At 39.9% G+C, this 18,360-nt stretch overlaps 1 protein-coding gene across 3 annotated transcripts; it reads left to right on the forward strand.

The window, feature by feature from the left end:
- Positions 1–1,259: 1,259 nt before the first annotated feature.
- LOC133843120 (membralin) lies at positions 1,260–18,045 on the forward strand. Of its 3 annotated transcripts, XM_062276536.1 has the most exons (14): positions 1,264–1,494; positions 1,565–1,785; positions 1,864–1,889; positions 1,989–2,075; positions 2,141–2,376; positions 2,437–2,642; positions 2,697–2,862; positions 2,925–3,087; positions 3,153–3,210; positions 3,270–3,353; positions 3,424–3,556; positions 14,128–14,227; positions 14,495–15,233; positions 16,335–18,045. In XM_062276536.1, the coding sequence occupies exons 2-14, from the start codon at positions 1,770–1,772 to the stop codon at positions 17,237–17,239; spliced, it is 2,919 nt and encodes a 972-aa protein (XP_062132520.1). In that variant the 5' UTR covers positions 1,264–1,494; positions 1,565–1,769; the 3' UTR covers positions 17,240–18,045. The 3 variants fall into 3 exon arrangements, with proteins under 3 accessions (XP_062132521.1, XP_062132520.1, XP_062132519.1); XM_062276535.1 differs by having other exon boundaries at positions 1,565–1,889; XM_062276537.1 differs by lacking the exons at positions 14,128–14,227; positions 14,495–15,233 and having other exon boundaries at positions 1,260–1,494; positions 1,565–1,889; positions 16,335–16,584.
- Positions 18,046–18,360: the final 315 nt, after the last annotated feature.

Raw genomic sequence — 18,360 nt, forward strand, 5'->3', positions numbered from 1 at the left:
TTGTTTTTAAGTGAACGTTACGCTTTATGTGCAGAGCTGCCAGACTTTTTTGTAAGACAAACACAACATAAACACACAGAAACACACATATACGCTCTCACTAACTGACAGTCACTCATACACATGCATACATATTGGCAACACTTTCGTTTTTCGCATTGCTGTACCTTAAGAAACTATAAACTGTACATTCTGTACTTATTGACACTTCTTGGAAGTTCTTTAACTGTATTGAACAAAAACAACAAACAAACAAAGTAAACAACAACAAAGACAAAACAAACAAAAATTAAGAAAGAGAAGATGGTAAACAAACTTAATAAATGGTAAGTTAATAAATGTTTAGCGTGTATTAGTCTGTAAGTTAGCACACAAACACTTGAACACTCACTCACACACACACTACACACACATACATATGTAAACTTTTATATAACTAAACACACCAAAGAAAGAAAAGGACAACAACAAGAAACATACGTAAGCTTTACATGACACTTTCACTCACATACATACATACACACGCAACACGCGCTGAACCAGAATTGAAATATGTGAGCGATTTTTAACAATTTATACTACAAATACAACATACAACATCAACAAGAACAACTAGCTAAAACGAAAACAAAATACATAAGCAATTAAACAATCCCATAGCGAAATTTTTAAAAGCTAACAACATAAATCATAAAACAAAAAGAAAACTAAATTAGCCTGTTGACAAAAATTGTAAAAGAAATGCAAAGTACACGAAGTTTGTATGCATCTTATGAGTATGATTTTGTAGCTTAATAATAACATCTACGTACATAGCTATATATAAACATACAAAATACTTATGCGTAAATATAAATATATAAATATGAGAAAAACTATAGTGAAAAAAGAAACGTAAAATGAATAAAGAAATCACAACCACCAATCAATGTAAAACTAAATTAAACGACATTCAATGTAGCTTATTTATAACATATGGAAACGATGCATTGAGATATTTAATTTCGTACATTGGTTTGCAGAAAATACAAATAAAAAACTGATTCTTAAAACGCTTTCTGTGTTTTTTCTCTTCCATTGCTAAAGCTTTAATGTTTAAACAAGAGCAAAACGCGCGCCACATTTTCAGTGTTGTAAAAAGCCACGGGAACATAAACAAGTTGGTAGCACTCTTTTGATGTGACGTCGTAAATATACAGTAATCCATGACAATTTTTTATATGTTTGGCATATATTTTACAAACGATGTTTATTTCCTAGTTTTTAACTTAACTGACAGTGAAATTAACTAACTAAATTGGAAGTCTAGCAAATTTACGTTATTTTATTATTAGTATTTGCAACTCGTTACTTTAACTGTTGACAATATTTTTTCAAGTATTTTCTTAGTATATTTTAACTGGAAGTGGTACATTTTTATAAAAGTACATTTTGCGTATTAATCTTACGGCCACACAGGTAAGCTGCAGCAACAACAAACAATTCACAATAATGGTAGGTGCCCCTGTCTTTTGCTATTGCAATTTGAGTAATTTTTATTAATTTGCTATAATCCTTATATCAGCAGACTATTGAAAATTAGGCGAATGTGTCACGAGTCACAGCAGCAGACGCTACACAGGGAACAACAACCACATAGCAATTTGGGGGACGTTGACGTTGCGGAAGACGGTCGTCATTTAAAAGATACGGAAGTATTTTTGGTGCTGAAAACTTGATTAAACACTACCTTGGAGCTAGTGATCAGCGACTGATCAGCGTACTGAGCCATGGCCGATGCAGGAGGTATTGCCGAAAATGCGGCTGAAATCGCAGTTGTCAATGCAATCAATAATATCAATGGGCGCAATCGTATCATTGCAGGTGGACTTGGGGGTGGTGCAGGGCAGGTAAGAAGCAGGCCAACACACACACACTCATACCGACACATGCTTGCACACGCACACAGACGTATTAAAATGCTGCTTATCTTTGTTTCCAAAATGTAGAATAACATGATGAATATGCGAGATCGGCTATTCCATGCGATTTACTTTCGCGTTGCCGCCACCTACGCAGAGCTAGTGCCACGGCAAGTATCTAATCAACATGATTAATCCGTCATTATTAATTGATATCTCTTTATCTCGTACACAGCAAGGTGCAGTTGGCCATTGAGTATCTGCTGCTTCTCAAGGCGTTGGTCTTCTTCTTTACACTCGTCTATGTCCACACGGCCTTCATAAAGAATCCCTGCTCGTGTCTGCAGGATGTGCAAAACTGGCCACGAGACGGCGTCATAAGAGTGGAGATCATACCATATCTGGCGGAGAAACGTGCCATTTGGGAGGGCATCAAGGCCGACAAGCAGCTGCTGCAATCACTTAAGCATACTTAGTGCGTAAATACTGACGAAGTTAATTAGTTCAGCTAATTAACGCCTCACTTTGTTTGCAGTCACTACGATGTGGGACCGCAAACGCTGGACAATCACAATCGACTGAGACGCTATGAGGCAATACTACGCAAACTTGGCGCTCCAGTGCGTCCTGTGCGCGCCTACAGCAATGAGACGCTTTATTTTTACTTTGAGGCCATCAATCTGCTGGACAACTATGAGCATCCCAGCGCTATACCATTGAAGACGGAGGACGATGAAGATGGTGAGTCGGTAACGTTATAGAGGCAACGTAACTCATTTTGCTAATCCTTTCTAGACGAGCAATACATTGTGGAGTACTCGCTGGAGTATGGACATCTGCGTCTCTCGGCGGCTACCCGTAAGCGTCTCAATATACCCGTCTTAACTGTCCAATTGGATCCGAATACGAACAAGTGTTTTGGCGACAAGTTAACGCGATATTTGCTGAAACGTTTGCTGGGGTAAGTGGGGCAGTTGACAGCTGGTCAAGCTCATTTGATGTAACCTGATTTGCCCGTTGCAGTTACGATGATTTGCTAATGGCATCGGTGCGCACAATTGCCGAGAAAGAGGACAACAAGGGATATTTGCGCAACGTCATCACTGGCGAGCATTATCGCTTCGTGTCCATGTGGTGGGCAGCCTGGAGCAGCTATCCAGCTGCCTTGTCTGTCATGCTGCTTTTTGTATGTCGCTTATTGCACTTTAAACTATTGTCGTTTTCTATTAATTGTATGCTTTTCATTTCCAGACGTTTTCGGTGTCAATGCTTTTGCGTTACTCGCATCATCAGATCTTTGTGTTCATCGGTAATTAACAAAGGCATTTGAACTCTAGCCACCTTTTAAATACTGTCTTGATCTTTTAGTTGATCTGTTGCAAATGCTGGAGTACAATGTGTCGGCACGTTTTCCCATTGCGCCACTCTTGACGGTCATATTGGCGCTAGTAGGTGTGCATTGAACGAATTGTTTTGAAATCGCTTGCAAATTGTCACTAATTTGTTGCATTTTTTTTGGCAGGCATGGAGGCCATCATGTCGGAGTTCTTTAACGATACCACAACGGCATTCTATATTATATTGATTGTATGGATCGCTGATCAATTCGATGCCATCTGCGTGCACACAAGCATCACAAAGCGTCATTGGCTCAGGTGCGTAGACATGATTTTGCCATCTATCTGTCTGTCTGTCTTATCATTTATTTAGTTTCTTTTGTTGCAATCATTGTGCAATTGTCTGTGTCAAGAGAGAGAAGAGAAATGACAAATTCAATTACATTAAGTCGAACGCAATCCTTTTGGTGTCCAGCTGCTGCTGCCCCAGCACTTAACAGTTCATTTCGTTTGGGGGTTTGTTACTGTTGTTGTGGTTGTTGTTGTTGTTGTTGTACTTCACACTCTCTCAGAGCTGCTTCCCTGGAACAATTCGTTTTGTTTGTTCGTTTTTCGCTTTCGTTTTCGTTTCGTATCGTTTGGTTGTTATTTGAAAATTAACTTGGCTTGCGCAAGCCTCCCCCGGGGCCAAAGCAAATCGACCAACACCAACCAAGACCACTGCTCTATGTCCCCCTTTCCCCATCCCCATCCCCATTTCCCAGTTTGGTGCAGAGAACTGAATTTCATCACTTAAGTCAACAAGCGTAACCCAAGCTCTGACTGCTTCTTTCTATTCTCTGACCCATTCCCAACTGAGCCGCGCCATTAGCAAACATTTAAATAAACTTGTTTGTAATATCTGCGCATAGGAAATGAAATAAGTGAAAACATGCCAAAAAAAAAGGCATGAATGAGGAGGCTACTTTGGAGTGTGCTCGACTGCAACATACCTGTAAATGCAGCTGAAACTACAGCTAAATATTTGAACTATTAATAATTCTAAAAATATTAAATCATGATAAATTTAATGCAGATGAAGAGAGCAGGATAAAATCCAAGGCAAACGTTGATCTGCTTAGCAATTAGGTGCAGCTGGCTATTTTATTTATAAAATATATACTTCAAATAATTATTATAAACATTTCAAATGCTGCACACTATTTGTTGGTTAAATTTTGATGCAGCTTAAAAGAGTATGATAAAGTTATTAATCAAACTTTGATCTGCTTAAAAACCATACGATTATTATAATTGAATTGAATATTTCAACACATAGAAAAGTCGCTTACCACAAAATAATAATGCCCATCTAAACCATGTGTAGCGCCTATAAAAAACACATACCTCTCGTACTCTCTCGACTGCTCTATAAACATTAATGACCACGCACGTCACAACAACAAAACTCAATCAGGCCGCAGGAAAAACAACTGCTGTTGCCTCAGTTGCTGCTGCCGTTTTCCGTTTTCCCCTTTTACATATTTTTTCAAGTGAAAAGTCTACACTAAGGAGTGATGAAAGGGGACAGTGGGAGAGGGGAAGAGGGGAGGGATTGATGCGGTGGTAACTGGCGGCTACTTTGCGGTTTATTGCGCGCACTTTGCATAATTGAGAAGCTGGCGCGGAGCTAGAAATTATTTTTGGGTAACTGTCTGCCTGCCTCTCTAAACTGTCCTACCTCCCTCCCTCCCTTCCACTTGCTCCTCCCTCTTAGCATCACTTTTCATTTTTGAGAGCATTGAAGGCGGACTCTCGCATCAATAATTCAAAAAGACACTCGAGTATTCCCTTTATTCGTGCCATTTGCCGCCAGTTTTGCGTTTATGAGTGCCATTAGATATTCATGTGCCGGCATTTATCAATCACTATTCTCCCCCCACTCCCACAGCATCACTTGTATCCCTTGCATCCTCTCCTCGCCACCACTTGTTCGCTTGTTTTCGTGTTGATTTTGCGTAATTTGCGCCTGAATTAAAAGGCTATCAATGCGGCTTGGTCAATACAGCTGTTTGGGTCCACTTGTCCTATTTATGTTCATTAAACATTCATTGCCGCAAATCATTTTCAATTTTCTCCCACCCCAATGTGGCCTGTGCTCCTCCTCCTCTCCCACTCTCTCTCTCTCCCTCACTCTCTCGCTCTGTCTGTTGCCTCTCAACTTTAAGCTGGCTTTGCTTTAGGCTCTGCAGCTTCCTTAAACAAGCTGTTTTGATTTAACAGCGAGTTGTTTAAAGATTTTAGAAGTTTTGTTAATTTCAGACAGCAAGTTTTGCCAAAAACTGCTTGCGTGACTTGAGGTTATTATGTATCTGTTATATCTGAGTGATTTTATGGTTCATGATATCATCTTTACGATGTATATTAAGTGCTTAATTGCAAACACAATGCAAAGTTTTAGATTCGAATAGAGTCTGAAAACTCTGTAAATTGAGACAAAGATTTTGCAATATTTGAATTTATGGTTTATTGTACATTTGATAAATGCCTCATAATTTTAAACACTTTAATTTCAAACTTATGTAAATCCAAATTGCTTGCAAATTTAGTTTCATCTTTGCCACAATTTGTAGCAACTCATTCAGCCAAAAAATATATCAATTTCTTTGCCAATTTTAAATATTTGTTATGTTATTATTATGCCACGTTTTTTTCTGTTGTATAGAAAATGTTGTGACTGCTTTATTGATTCTTTGCGAAAAATCAAATCAATCATAAATGTTTAGAGCTGGGCGAGTGGAATTCTTGGGTTTTGTGACCGCAAAAAACTGATTGTTGTTGTGAAAGGAAAGTTTTGGAAAATGTTTACCTAGGAAATGAGCATTCCCAGCTTATTTTGGGATGCATTCATAACCAGAGGAAGCAAGGGAAAAGAATGGCAAAGAAGCATATGCAGATTTAGTCCCAGCCTTTTTGCTACTTGTTTCCTTCTAACTCCTGCTGCTCTTCCCTCTTTTTCCCGGTCGGACGTTGGCTACAAGTAAAAATTAATTTTGTGAAAAGTCAAAACATATTGGCAGAGCTCATCATACACACACATATTCACTGAGAACGTGTGTGTGTGTGGGCTGTGTACTTTGGTACGGTTTAATTTTGCTGTTATTGACCGCCTGAAGCAATCGCAAAAGGGGCAGAGAAAGTTGCTTCGCTTTTCTCCCCTTCTGTGTTGATGCTGCTGCTCTGACTTCTCCTGCGGTTATGGGTTATGGGTTAGCATCCTGACTGCTGCGCAATCCTTTTTGCAACCCAGAGGCTGCTCCTGCTCCTGCTCCTGATGCTGCTGCTGGTGCTTGCTGCGTACATCCTGTGTTTGCCCTGTCTGCCCAGTTTTTGGGTTGCCTGTTTGCGGTTAGCTGCCATTCAAGTTTGCCATTAAAGTCATTTGCGAAATCTGCGCAGATATATGTGTGTGTGTGTGTGTGTGTAAGAGCCACAATTAGTCTCTGTCTCTCTCTCTATCGCAAAAACTGCAATGATGCAGCTTAACTCTCTCTCCGTCTCCCACTCCATGTTGATTGTGTTTTGGTATTTGGGCTAATTGACTGCCGACGTCAGCGACTTTTAAAGTGGCATCAAAGCAGCGACTCGTTTGTGGCACGTTTAAAATAACGCTGTTAATCGCCGTTTAACGAGCCGGGCGCCAAAATGTATAGAGCCACATAATTTGGCACCCCTTTTCATCCTCAAACTGCTTGGTTACCTTGAGTTCCCCCCCATTCATTCTTCATTCTTCACGCTCCTTACTTCAACTCTCCTCTGACTTTTGCCCTGTGGCTTCGATGTGCCGCGTAATGCTTCTTTTGTGCTTAAATCTGGTTGCCACGGCACGGCATGGCACGGCGCAGACAGCGACGACACGTATTAAATGAGCTGCAAAAGTGTGTGCAGAAAGATGCTGCTAAAAGCCAGCCCAAGCTTCAAGCGACAAGCTACCAGTTACAGCAGCTAAGAGCTCTAAGAGACGGGAGCTGGAAGCAGGCAACAACATGACTGCCGGCTACGTACGCCACGCGAGAGTCTTGCGCAGATTGTTTGTCGCTGCTGTTGCTGTTGCTGTCGCCTTGTGCTCCACGGCCAGACGAACGGACGGACAGACAAAAGGGAATTGCGTGGCATCGACAGCGACGACGACGACGGTGGCAACGACGGCGACGGCGGCTTCAAAGAGCAAATTTTATCAGGCCAAAAAGGGTTTGAGTTTGGCGTTTTGGGTTGCGGGTTCAAGTTCGGGTTCAGATTCGGGCTCGGGTTCGGATTCGGCTTGTTGTAACAGTCGCAAGTTTGCCGCGCGCGTTTCAAGTAGCTGCCACCACTTCCCTTGCCCCGCCCCTTCTCACTCCCCCCGTCCACACCGCCCACCTCGTTTGGCGGCCAGCATAATCTTTTGGCTGCTGCTGCGCCTTTTGCTCGGCTGTTGTTTACACGCTTGTTATGCGTACCTACTTACAAATAAGTATGCTACACATACACATCGAATATATATATAGATGTACATCTACATCTATATTTTATGTATATATATAGATTTGTGTGCTTGCTTGTTATGCCCGTCATTTATTTTGCTAGAAGGGTATAGCAAGGCTGTCGACAGATAAATTTGATTTTAAAACACATGTTCAGATTTCAATTTCGATGCCACAAATCGAAATAAAATGCAGAAATTATTAACAGAAATTTAATGATGATGGAAAACATTTCGCATACAAAAGTGAAAAAACATATACCAAAACAATTTTTGTATTTAAGTACATATGAATCTTGTAGCTCTTGATTAGCACTTTAATTAGAGCTAAGAATAATTTTGAATTTATTTTTCTGTTTTAAGATAATTACAACACAATTTCTTGAACAATCGAACTAAACTTAAGCCGTCGTTAGAACGTTGAACTATATTATAGTATTAGCGCTTTTTAAAAAAAATAGATTTATTAAGTTTACCTTTTTCATCAACTATTCGTGAAAGTGCTTGAACTTTTTGTACATTTAGAAGATTGGAATTAGAAATTGTTATTTGAACAATATCTTCAGCTAACGGCTATAGTAACTACATATATTTAAATAAAATAAGTAAGACTTGCTTTAATATAGGTTTTATTTCAATGTCGACAGTTTCTTGATGCTTTCCTCTTTTTTCAAGTCTATACAAACTCTTTATATTGATATAGATCACTTATCAATATTTTTGTATATTTAATACTCTCTTAAAATGGCTAACGGGTATCTCCGAGTCAATCACTCTCCTGGCTTTAACTTACAAGCTTGTTATTGTTGCCAGAGTTGTGCTTGGGGTTCGCTTGGGTCGCCGTCACTTGGCTCCTAGGTGGCACTCAAAGGTGGCGGTTTAGCCTCGACATCAACGTCAATGTTCAAGCCATTGGCAACGCGCATTGCTCCGTCCCCCTCTTCCGCCCTTCCCCTCTTTTGAAGCCCGTCAGTTCGTCAGTTCGTGCGGCCTTTTGCCCTTCAACCCTTCACGCCATGGCAGCCCCCCGCCCTCCGCGCGTTGCGACTGCTGTTTGCTGTTTTTCGTGTTGATTGAGATCATGTTACGCAAAGTATAATTGCGTCAAGTTTGTTTTGCTGCCATAACTTTTGTCCGCGAGCCAACGCCTCGAACCCAATCCTCACTCTCTCTTCCATTCGCCATCCAAGTGAAATGCCAATGCCTGAAGTGGCTTGCCCACTCTTTTGGTGTGTGTGTGTGTGTGTGTGTGTGTACACGCTTGTTGTTCAAAGGTGCAGTTGATGAGTGTTCATAACGAGGCAAAATCGCTTCATTGTTATACGCATATAGTGGCTTGGCTGGCTGCCTGTTTGTTTGCTTTTTCTTTAAGTTCGTTTCTTCTTTTTTTTAATTTTTATTATTCTCTTCTCTTGTCTTCTCTTTTTGCTGTTGTTGTTGCTTGTTTGTTTGTTTATTTCGTTGTTTGTTTGCCAACGTGGCGTATGCGCAACGTGCCCTTCTATGCAAAACGAACTGCTTGAATTTATGCATAAAAATGGGTCGTTTACACGCATTTATCAATGAATATACATTTCCCCACACACTCCAACACACTCACATGCAGTACGAGTAGTTCTTTAGTTTTGTTATATTTCAATTAAGTGAATCACGAATTCAGAAAAATAGTTTACATTTGTCACGTTTCACAACAATTGTCAGAGAGCGAGAGCGTGTGTTAATTGATATTCTGCAGCTTCAATCAATTTGTTACTGCATATCAATAACATCGCACAACGAACCAAATATACAGACTCGTATGTCTAGACAGCGCAGAATGCGCCCAGCATTTTATTCCATTGTCATATTTATGCAAATAAACAATTATGCAATATGCAAATTTTACAAGAATTACTTTGAGCTCAACAATTGATCAATTTAATTCATTTCAATGGTACTTTTACTTAACGTTTAATGCGAAACAAGAGTTCGCTTTTGAAAACTTGTAATTATATAAATTTATGCTGAAAAGTAGGCAACATATGTTACACTTTTTTTTTGCGTATACGTAATAATACTTATGGCTGTTAAGTAGGAGTCTTTTATGCAGAGCTGATATTAAGCTGTTATTTCATTAGTGTTAACAATCCGAAAAAAGAAACGTGATTTATTCTAAACTTTTTTTGATATTTTGCAATATTTCATTTCTACTTTACTTAATTAAAATAAAATGAAATGAATTCTGCAGCTAAGTAGGAAAACAAATTTTTAAATAAATGCACACCTTTCAAAATAGCATTTTGTGCCGCTAAAAAAATTGTACTACAAAAAAAAAACATTAATATTTCAATTTGACTTTTATTACATTAAAAAATAACGAAATTTGGAATTCGAATTTTGTATTATTGGAATACTTATTACATAAAATACAGTTAATTATATAATGAACAAGAAAGTATAAATTAAAATTGGTGTTACTTTTTAGGTCACAGGTATATATATGAAATTCTATTTTCTACGAATCTAATATTACATTTTCAATTAATATTTGGAATATTTGATTTCAATTATAAGTTTTAATTGTTGTCACTATATATGAAATTCTATTTTCTACGAATCTAATATTACATTTTCAATTAATTTTTGGAATATTTGATTTCAATTATAAGTTTTAATTGTTGTCACTATTATTCGAGACATAACATATAGTAAGTAGCACACCAATTTAAATCTGCTCAAGCTCACATACAAATAATTTAGCCGAAAAATTGGCAATCAAATTGTAGATGAAATTCGAATTGTTGATGTAATTTATATTCTTTTATTTGATATTATTAGACTGTTCCATTCCGATTAAGAATAAACAAGTAAGAAAGCTACAGTCGAGTGTACTTGACTGTGAGATACCCGCTACCTATTTTGAATTAAAGAAATATATTTTGCGGTATTTTTCTCAAAATATACCGAATATACTGCAAAAATTCTAAATATATATATATACTGGTATATTTGGTATCTCGATATAGTACCGCATTCAAAATATACCAGACGGACGTGGCTAGGGCGTCTCGGCTTATAAATATTAATCCTCTTCTAACTTTATAACAACTGGTTTGTAATTGAGTTGAGTAGAATGTTATTCATTGGCAAATCACAGTTAACATTTTTATCGAAAATTAGCAGACATTTTTGGCAGAAGAGCAGACAACATAATTACTGTTTGGCAGCGTAAGAACTTAGCTAAAGTTGTGCTTCACTTGGCTGGCAACGATTCGTGGAAGATGTTGCAACAAGTGCTGGCATTTATCGCAGCACTTTAACCAAATTGCTTGGATTAATGCAGCAGCAAGCACTTTGCTCCCGTCATATTTATAACCATTTCATTCAATCGGTTTAACCAATATGCTAATGCTGTGGTGTGTGTTGTGAGCTTCGTTAAGGTGTGTGGCTCAAGTGTTTGCTAGCTCATTGGGCACTTTAGCCATTATTCGTCGCCGTCGCCCTTTGCTACAGCTGCATCCCTTTTGCAACTGAAACTGCAGCTGCAGCTTCATCTTCGTCTTCGTCTGTGTCTCCTCTCAGTCATCGTTGCCGCTTGCCTCGTTTGCTGGCAACAAATAAACACTTGTGACGCTGATCGGATCAGCATGCTTCATACCACTTCCTATCTACTGCCTTTTTTTCGCACTCTTTCTGACGCACCTTGAAGCAAAGCTGTCTGCGTGTTGTTTGCTCTGGGGCTGCTTATTTAACCATGCAACGTTGCTGTTGCTGTGGCCGTTGCCAACACACATACACAGACAGACACACACACATGCAACAGTTGTGTTGACAGAGTCCTGCCGTTCAGTCCCTTTCTACCCGACGTCTGTTGGCGTTGCAACATCATTTGCCCTCATTTCCGTTCGGTCGAAGGATATGAATGCCAATAGCACTTCCTTGGAGCACATCCGTTGCGACACGCCGAAGATGGAGCAGCAGTTGTGCCACAAACAGGGGGCAGGGGGTAGGACTGCGGCACGAGGTTGTTCCGCCCGCTTGGCGCTTGTCAACGCTACGCTACATTAGGAAAACGAATGAAACGGAAACGAACAAGCGATAAGTGTTGTCTACGTGTCGTTCGCTTTCACTGTCTCCACTCGAGTGCTTGCTGCTTGCTGCTGCGTGGGAGGAGAGCGCGGAAATTGCTGCAAGGCTCTGTGTGTGTGTGTGTGTGTGTGGCACGATGTGTCCATAATGTTGCCACCCGCCTATGGAAAGGCTTACCCACCAAATAAGTGTCGTGTGTCTTCATTTGTCGCTGTCGATTGTGATGTTCGTTCTCATGACTGTCTCTCTCGCTCTCCCTCTTCCTCTCGCTCTCTCTCTCTTTCTCGGTGTGTGTGCACAATCAACTCAAATTAAATTCAATAACATAACTCAATCATGGCCATGCCCTGCCCATATCCATGTGATCCACACCCACACGCAACAACAACAACGATGTCCGTCCGTTGTCGTTGTAAAAATAAATTAAAGTTGGAATTCCTTCGGACGCTCTTTGATGACTGTCCGACTTCCTCGCTGTCTCTGTCTCTCCATCTCTTTGGCTGTTTATGGTTATGCCCATTGTCCATCGTCCAGCTGCTTATCAATAAAGCCAGCGTCGCAATCGACATCGCCATCGCCATCGCCATTGCTTCGTTTGTCGCCGCGTGTCGCTCATTGTGTTTATTATTTGTTGTCTTTTCGCTCGCACAACAATTCAACTAACAGCGGCCAGCAATTATTTATATTATTAAATCCTCTTGAGTGTGTCCTCGCCATTGTGTGTTGGCACTTGTTGTTCTCCTCTTTCTCTTCTTTCCTTTTTTTTATATACTCTCTTTCCTGGCTAGACCACTCGACGAGTCATTCATGCGGCACAGTCGACTCCTCCTGGCAATTTGACCGAGTTTCACAGCAATAAACTTGTTCAACTTTTCATTATTAACAGCCAACAAAATTTATTGATAGTTGTGAACTTTGTTGGCAAGAGAATCTGCTGCTGTTTTTGTTGTTCTTGGCAAAGCGATAAAAAGGAGTTAACTACCGTAAACTAAAGGCACTTTTCTTTTTACAAAAAACAATAATTATGAACATTTTTAGAGAAAATGTTAAGCTATTTAACTTTTCTTTTAATTGGGAATCAATTACAAATGAAAATAGAGCAACACTATAGATAAGTAATGATAGCTAGATATAGATAATAAAGCACCAAAGCAGCTATCAACTATTTAAACAAATGTCTAAATAAAAAGATCATTCTTTTCTTAAGAAATAAAGTATATTAAACTAAAGCTACACTGATTCTATCATGAACAATTTTTAGCAGAAGCTAAAACCAATATAAGAATCACAAATTATAGAACTAATTACTTGTTTAATACATATTTCTTAAAAATTGCACAAAATTGATTATATATGTATTTAAACACTTTTTGATTGAGAAAAATTGTTAGTAGAAGGAAAAAGAAAGAGGAGAAGCACAAATTGAAGAGCTAATAAATGAAAAATGATAATTCTAATATTACATTATAGAAGCTTAAATTGTAATGAGGATCCTAAATATAATTCAAAAGCAATAAAAAAGAGCAAATTGTAGAGTTCAATATTAATTATACAATTTACTTATTGTTTAAACAGACAGATTGTAAATGAAAGCAGAGAGAAAAAAAATTATTAGTAAAAGTTTAGAGCAATAAAAGAAGCATAAATCGAAGAGCTACAAATGATTTAAACTATATTTCTAATACTTCCTAATAAAAGATTAAACTGTAAGATATAGCTTAAATAGACACCGAAAGCAATAAGAGAAGCGTAAATTGTAGAGAAATTATATTGTAAGAAATTATATAAAATATATATCTAATATTCATTAAGAGAAACCTTATACAGAGTATTTGGTAGTCGATCAGCTGAGTGTGCAATTGTCATAAGTGTTATTGTTGTGCCTCTGTTGTCAGTCGAAGGCGTTACTTATGTCATAGATGTCTGCGTGTCCTGCTGCGGTCCGCTTGTCTGGCTGTCTGACCCATTTCTTTACAGCTTAGCCTGGCATTTGCACAGGCGAGTGAAAAACATTTGAAGGACGGGCTGTGGGGAGGCGAAAGTAATAAAAATAGAAAACAATAATTTGTTGCTTTTTATTTTAGCAATATTTAATAGAAAGCTATCGAAGAACGTTGGCTATCAACTGCAGAGACAAACTCACACACTGAAAATACTTACATAACTCACATATTTCTTGACGAGGGTTTGACGACTCCATCCTCTTTCCCCCCTCCCACGCACACACACTCACACTCAGTAGGATATATTCCATTAGAATTTAAGAATGTTGTTACTGTGCTGTTATTGATATTAATTCAACTGTTTTGTTTGCTTACAGATTCTTCTACCTATATCATTTTGCGTTCTATGCGTATCACTATCGCTTCAGTGGACAATATCGTACATTGGCGCTGCTCTCCTCCTATCTATTCATTCAGGTAACTATGGATGCATTACGCTTTGTCCTTTGTCGCTTGTCGGTTGCTTGCGCAACTGACGCCAGTTTCCGCCTGTCAACTGCATGACAAATTATCCAGCGCATTATTCTCCACCGACTGTCGCTCGGACTGTCTATTTGCCTGCTGCCTGCTGCCTGTTCTGTGCTGTGCTGTTCAGCTCTACTCACGTGTAGACAGCAGCAGCTCACGTGTCAGCCAACTCATTGCATAACTCAACCCGATCCCACTTCTCTCTCTCTCTTGCAGCACTCGATGGTGTTCTTCTTCCATCGTTATGAGTTGCCTGCCATTATGGCACAGCGTCATGTCTTCTTCATTACGCGAAATCAACTAAATGCAGCAGCTGGTGGCGCAGCAGCAGCGGGCGCAGGAGTCGCAGGAGCAGCAGCACCAGCAGCAGCTGGAGCTGCAGCTGAAGATGGAGCTAGAGCAAGAGCAGGCGCTGCTGGGGATGCAGCGGAGGCGGGACAACAGGCGGCTGTGCAACGTGCGCGTGTCATTGTAACGCGACTCTTTCGTCAACTGGCTGCACAGCGACAGGGACAACAACAGCAGCAAGCTGGAGCTGCCGCTGGCGGTGGAGCTGCCGATGCAGCTGGAGAGCCGCAACAACAAGCTGGAGCAGACAATGCAACGGGTTTCGGCAATTTGAGACGTTTGCCGTTGGTCGGACGCTGGTTGCAACGTGGACCCCAATTCACGACCGTGCGACGCGTGTTTTTGGGCCAGGGTCATGGACCTGTGCAGATGATGCATGTGCGTGTCCAGCGCATCAATGTGGCCGACATCCCGGGGCTGCAGACGCGTGCAGCTGCCGCCGCTGTAGCTGCTTCAGCTGCAGCAGCAGCGGCAACAGTTGCTGCCACAGCAGCAGCCGAAGCCGCCCAAGCAGCAGCAAATGCGGCAGCAACACTAACAACCACAGCAGCGCCAACATCCACACCAATTCCACCAACAACAGCAGCAGTAACAACACCAAGCGAAGGTAACTAAAACTTATCGAGCATTGCGAATGGGAAACTTTTGCTTGCAGTTCATTGCGCTTAATTGGCGGCTTTAACTTTTAAGCCAGGCCCAAACGATTTTTCGGCCAAAATGCCACAAATAACGATGGTTGCGTTGGCATGGCAGTGCAGCGCCACATGCCACATGCCACACATCGCACACCCCACATCCCACACGTGTGTAATCGAGCGAAAGATAAATTTAAATATTCGTTTAAGCTGCACTCGAAAACGCAGTCAGCAAATGGGAAAATGCGAAAAACCCAAATAGAAGAAGCGATTCAAATAATGTACAGTCGAGCTTCCTCACGACGAACAGTGTCAATTTTATACTTAAATTTAATATCAACAACGTATACTTGATTTTAGTGGACTGAAAATAAAGTTCAGCTTAAAAGTATGCAATACATTTTAAATCTACAGTTTGCAGCTGTTAATTGACAGCGCGCTGTTAATAACTTAACCAGCTAACATTAGCACTCATTTTAATATAACAGCTTAAAAGTAGGCAACACATTTTAGGAAATCCTTGCATAGCTGCAGCCTAAAAGTGGGCAACATATTTTGTGAAGGCATTAAGTGAGGAAATTTTGTGATGAGGATTTTAAATTTCCGCTGGCATAAGAAATTTTTGTTTGAATTGAAAAGCTGATTACATAGAGTTGCGTTCGTTATAGCAAAGTTTGACTGTAGCAAGCAGCATGTGTAAAAAAATCAGTGGCAATAAATGTCAAAGAGGCGCCGCACTCGAACATGAAAACAGTCAATATTAACGATATAAAATATAAATATGTGCAACCCATACCATACTCTAGTCGCCCCTGGGCAAATCTCCCATTCCACGGCGTAGTCTATTTTCCTTTTTCGTATTTTTTTCCGTTTCATTTTATTGTATTTATTTTCTTTCTTTTTTTTTTGTATGTTAACAATAATATGAAATTATTTCTCAATTCGCTTTGCGAAAAAGTATTTGAGTTGAGAACGAGCGAACGAATGTTTTGTAGATTGTAACGCGCCTGTCATTTCCTGTTTTATTTTCACTTTATTTCATTGCTAACTTTGCCATTCTTTGCATATTTTAGATGTCGAATCAAATCATGGACAAGGACGATGCGAAGCACCAGCAACGGCAACGGCAACAGCAGCAGCAACAACGATAAACAGCATCAATGATGCAGGAGCAACTGAGCAGGGGATTGAAGAGAAAAACACTGGAGCTGGGACAGCAGCGGAAGCATCTGAAGACAAGCAGGAGCTGGGGCATGAGCTGGGTTCCAATCTAGGGCAGGCAGCCGTGCCCAAGACTTTGAAAAATCTAAATTCCGCTACGGCGGATATTATAAATATGCCGGATACAACAACAACAACAACAACAGCAGCAGCATCAGCAGCAAAAACTATTGCAACAACATGGGTTAAAACTGATGATGAGAATGAGGCTAAAGCGGAGGCTTTTGGTCTGCCATTGGCAAAGCAATTAGCAAATAATTTGCCAGCTCGAAGCACGCAGCAGACGCAGCCGTCAGAAGAGAGGCCAGGTGAAAACCAGAGCAGTCCACTGTTGCATGCCCAAAGCATTTCCACTGACCAGCAAAAGGAGCAGCAACCAACAACAACAACAACAACAATTAGAGAAACATCTGCCGCCTGTACAGCGACGTCAAAACAATCCAGAGCAGACGCGAAGGCTGAGCAAAAGCAGACTGCGACTCAGCTTGGAATTGAGTTTGAGTTTGAGTTGGGGACCGAGTCCAAAGCCAACGCAAGCACAATGATGGATGGCAGGCAAACAGTTGATTTTATAGAAGGCGACAGCTTCACGTCAACAGCAAATTACAACGATGTCGACGCCATTGCAAACCACATAGAGAAAGAGTCGGAGAAAGAGTCCGAGGAGCGGGAGAAACAGGGGGAGCTAATGAAAACTCTACCACATACATCAAACCAAGTGACAAGAGCAGCAGAAGCCGCAGCAACCAACAACTGAATAAGAAAGACAAACCCACAATCCACCCCCAGCCCGAAAATAGAAGTGGAGAAAGAGAGGGAAGGAGGGAAGGGGGAAGTGTGTGCGGCAATCCCGAAATACAAGATGTTAAACAAGCATGAAAACAGCTAGTAAATTTTAGATAATTTGTCTGGTGTACTTATGTCTAGATCATGCAAGCTGTCTGCGAATGAATGCGTCTGTGTGTGTGTATCTTTATGAATGAGTGAATGGGTGTATGTATGTGTGCGTGTGTGTGTGTGTGTGTGTGATGTGTGTGGCTAGACAACATTTCATATGTGGTTGCATGCTAAACTGTGTTACTTAGTGATTTTTAACTACTAACTAATGTGTTATACTATTTTATTTTGGGGCATCATCCATGGCAACGACGAGATGCGATGCGACGCGGCGTGATTTTAATTAGCAGCGAAACAAGTCCAGCAACAAATGTATTTTTACTTTGCTATCATATGTCACATGAGCATGCAACGTGCCGCAAATAAATTTACCGTTTATTCATTTATACATTTATAGCTAGTCGCTTAGCAAAAACCTGAATAAAATATATATAAAAAAAAAGAATGTGAGGAAAACACAATTTCGATGCGCTTTTCTGCTTGGCTTTACACAGTTAATGAACTATTTTAAATGCAAAAGGAAATGTTATATGTTTTAAGTTAATATATATGCGTGTATATTCTTTTATTTGTTATTGGTTATGCGCCAAATGAAATTGGTTTGTCTTTCCTTTGAGCAACAATACAAAAATCAAATTTCATATTGCATTTGATTCCCTCCAAAAACAAAGAAGAGAGCGGTAAATGTATGTAAATAGTTTGCAATTGTCAAATATTAAATTGTCTATAAAGTCAGATTATTATTATTATGATTTTTTTTGTATATTAATAATAAACGCGTTTCGTTTGACTGCAAGTTAATTAAAAACTTTCAACTTATTTGTATTATATTTCATTTAATTTCACCTCTGTGTGCGTGCTGTGTGAGAGTTTATGTGTGTGAGTATGGGTGTGTGTGTCACACAACATTTGCTGAGACTTTCAAATTAAGCAATTAAAACAAAAGTTGTCTACTGTAACATTTTCACAGACTCTTGATGT

Source organism: Drosophila sulfurigaster, chromosome 3 (assembly GCF_023558435.1).
Source record: "Drosophila sulfurigaster albostrigata strain 15112-1811.04 chromosome 3, ASM2355843v2, whole genome shotgun sequence".
NCBI lineage: Eukaryota > Metazoa > Arthropoda > Insecta > Diptera > Drosophilidae > Drosophila > Drosophila sulfurigaster.

What these genes read in the sequence shown, in the direction of transcription:
- LOC133843120 (XM_062276535.1), top strand. Translation starts at nt 1,770, where the DNA reads ATGGCCGATGCAGGAGGTATTGCCGAAAATGCGGCTGAAATCGCAGTT. An exon ending in CAGAGCTAGTGCCACGGCAA is followed by an intron (nt 2,076 to 2,140) that starts GTATCTAATCAA and finishes GTACACAGCAAG; the next exon opens with GTGCAGTTGGCCATTGAGTA. An exon ending in CCTCCTATCTATTCATTCAG is followed by an intron (nt 14,228 to 14,494) that starts GTAACTATGGAT and finishes TCTCTCTTGCAG; the next exon opens with CACTCGATGGTGTTCTTCTT.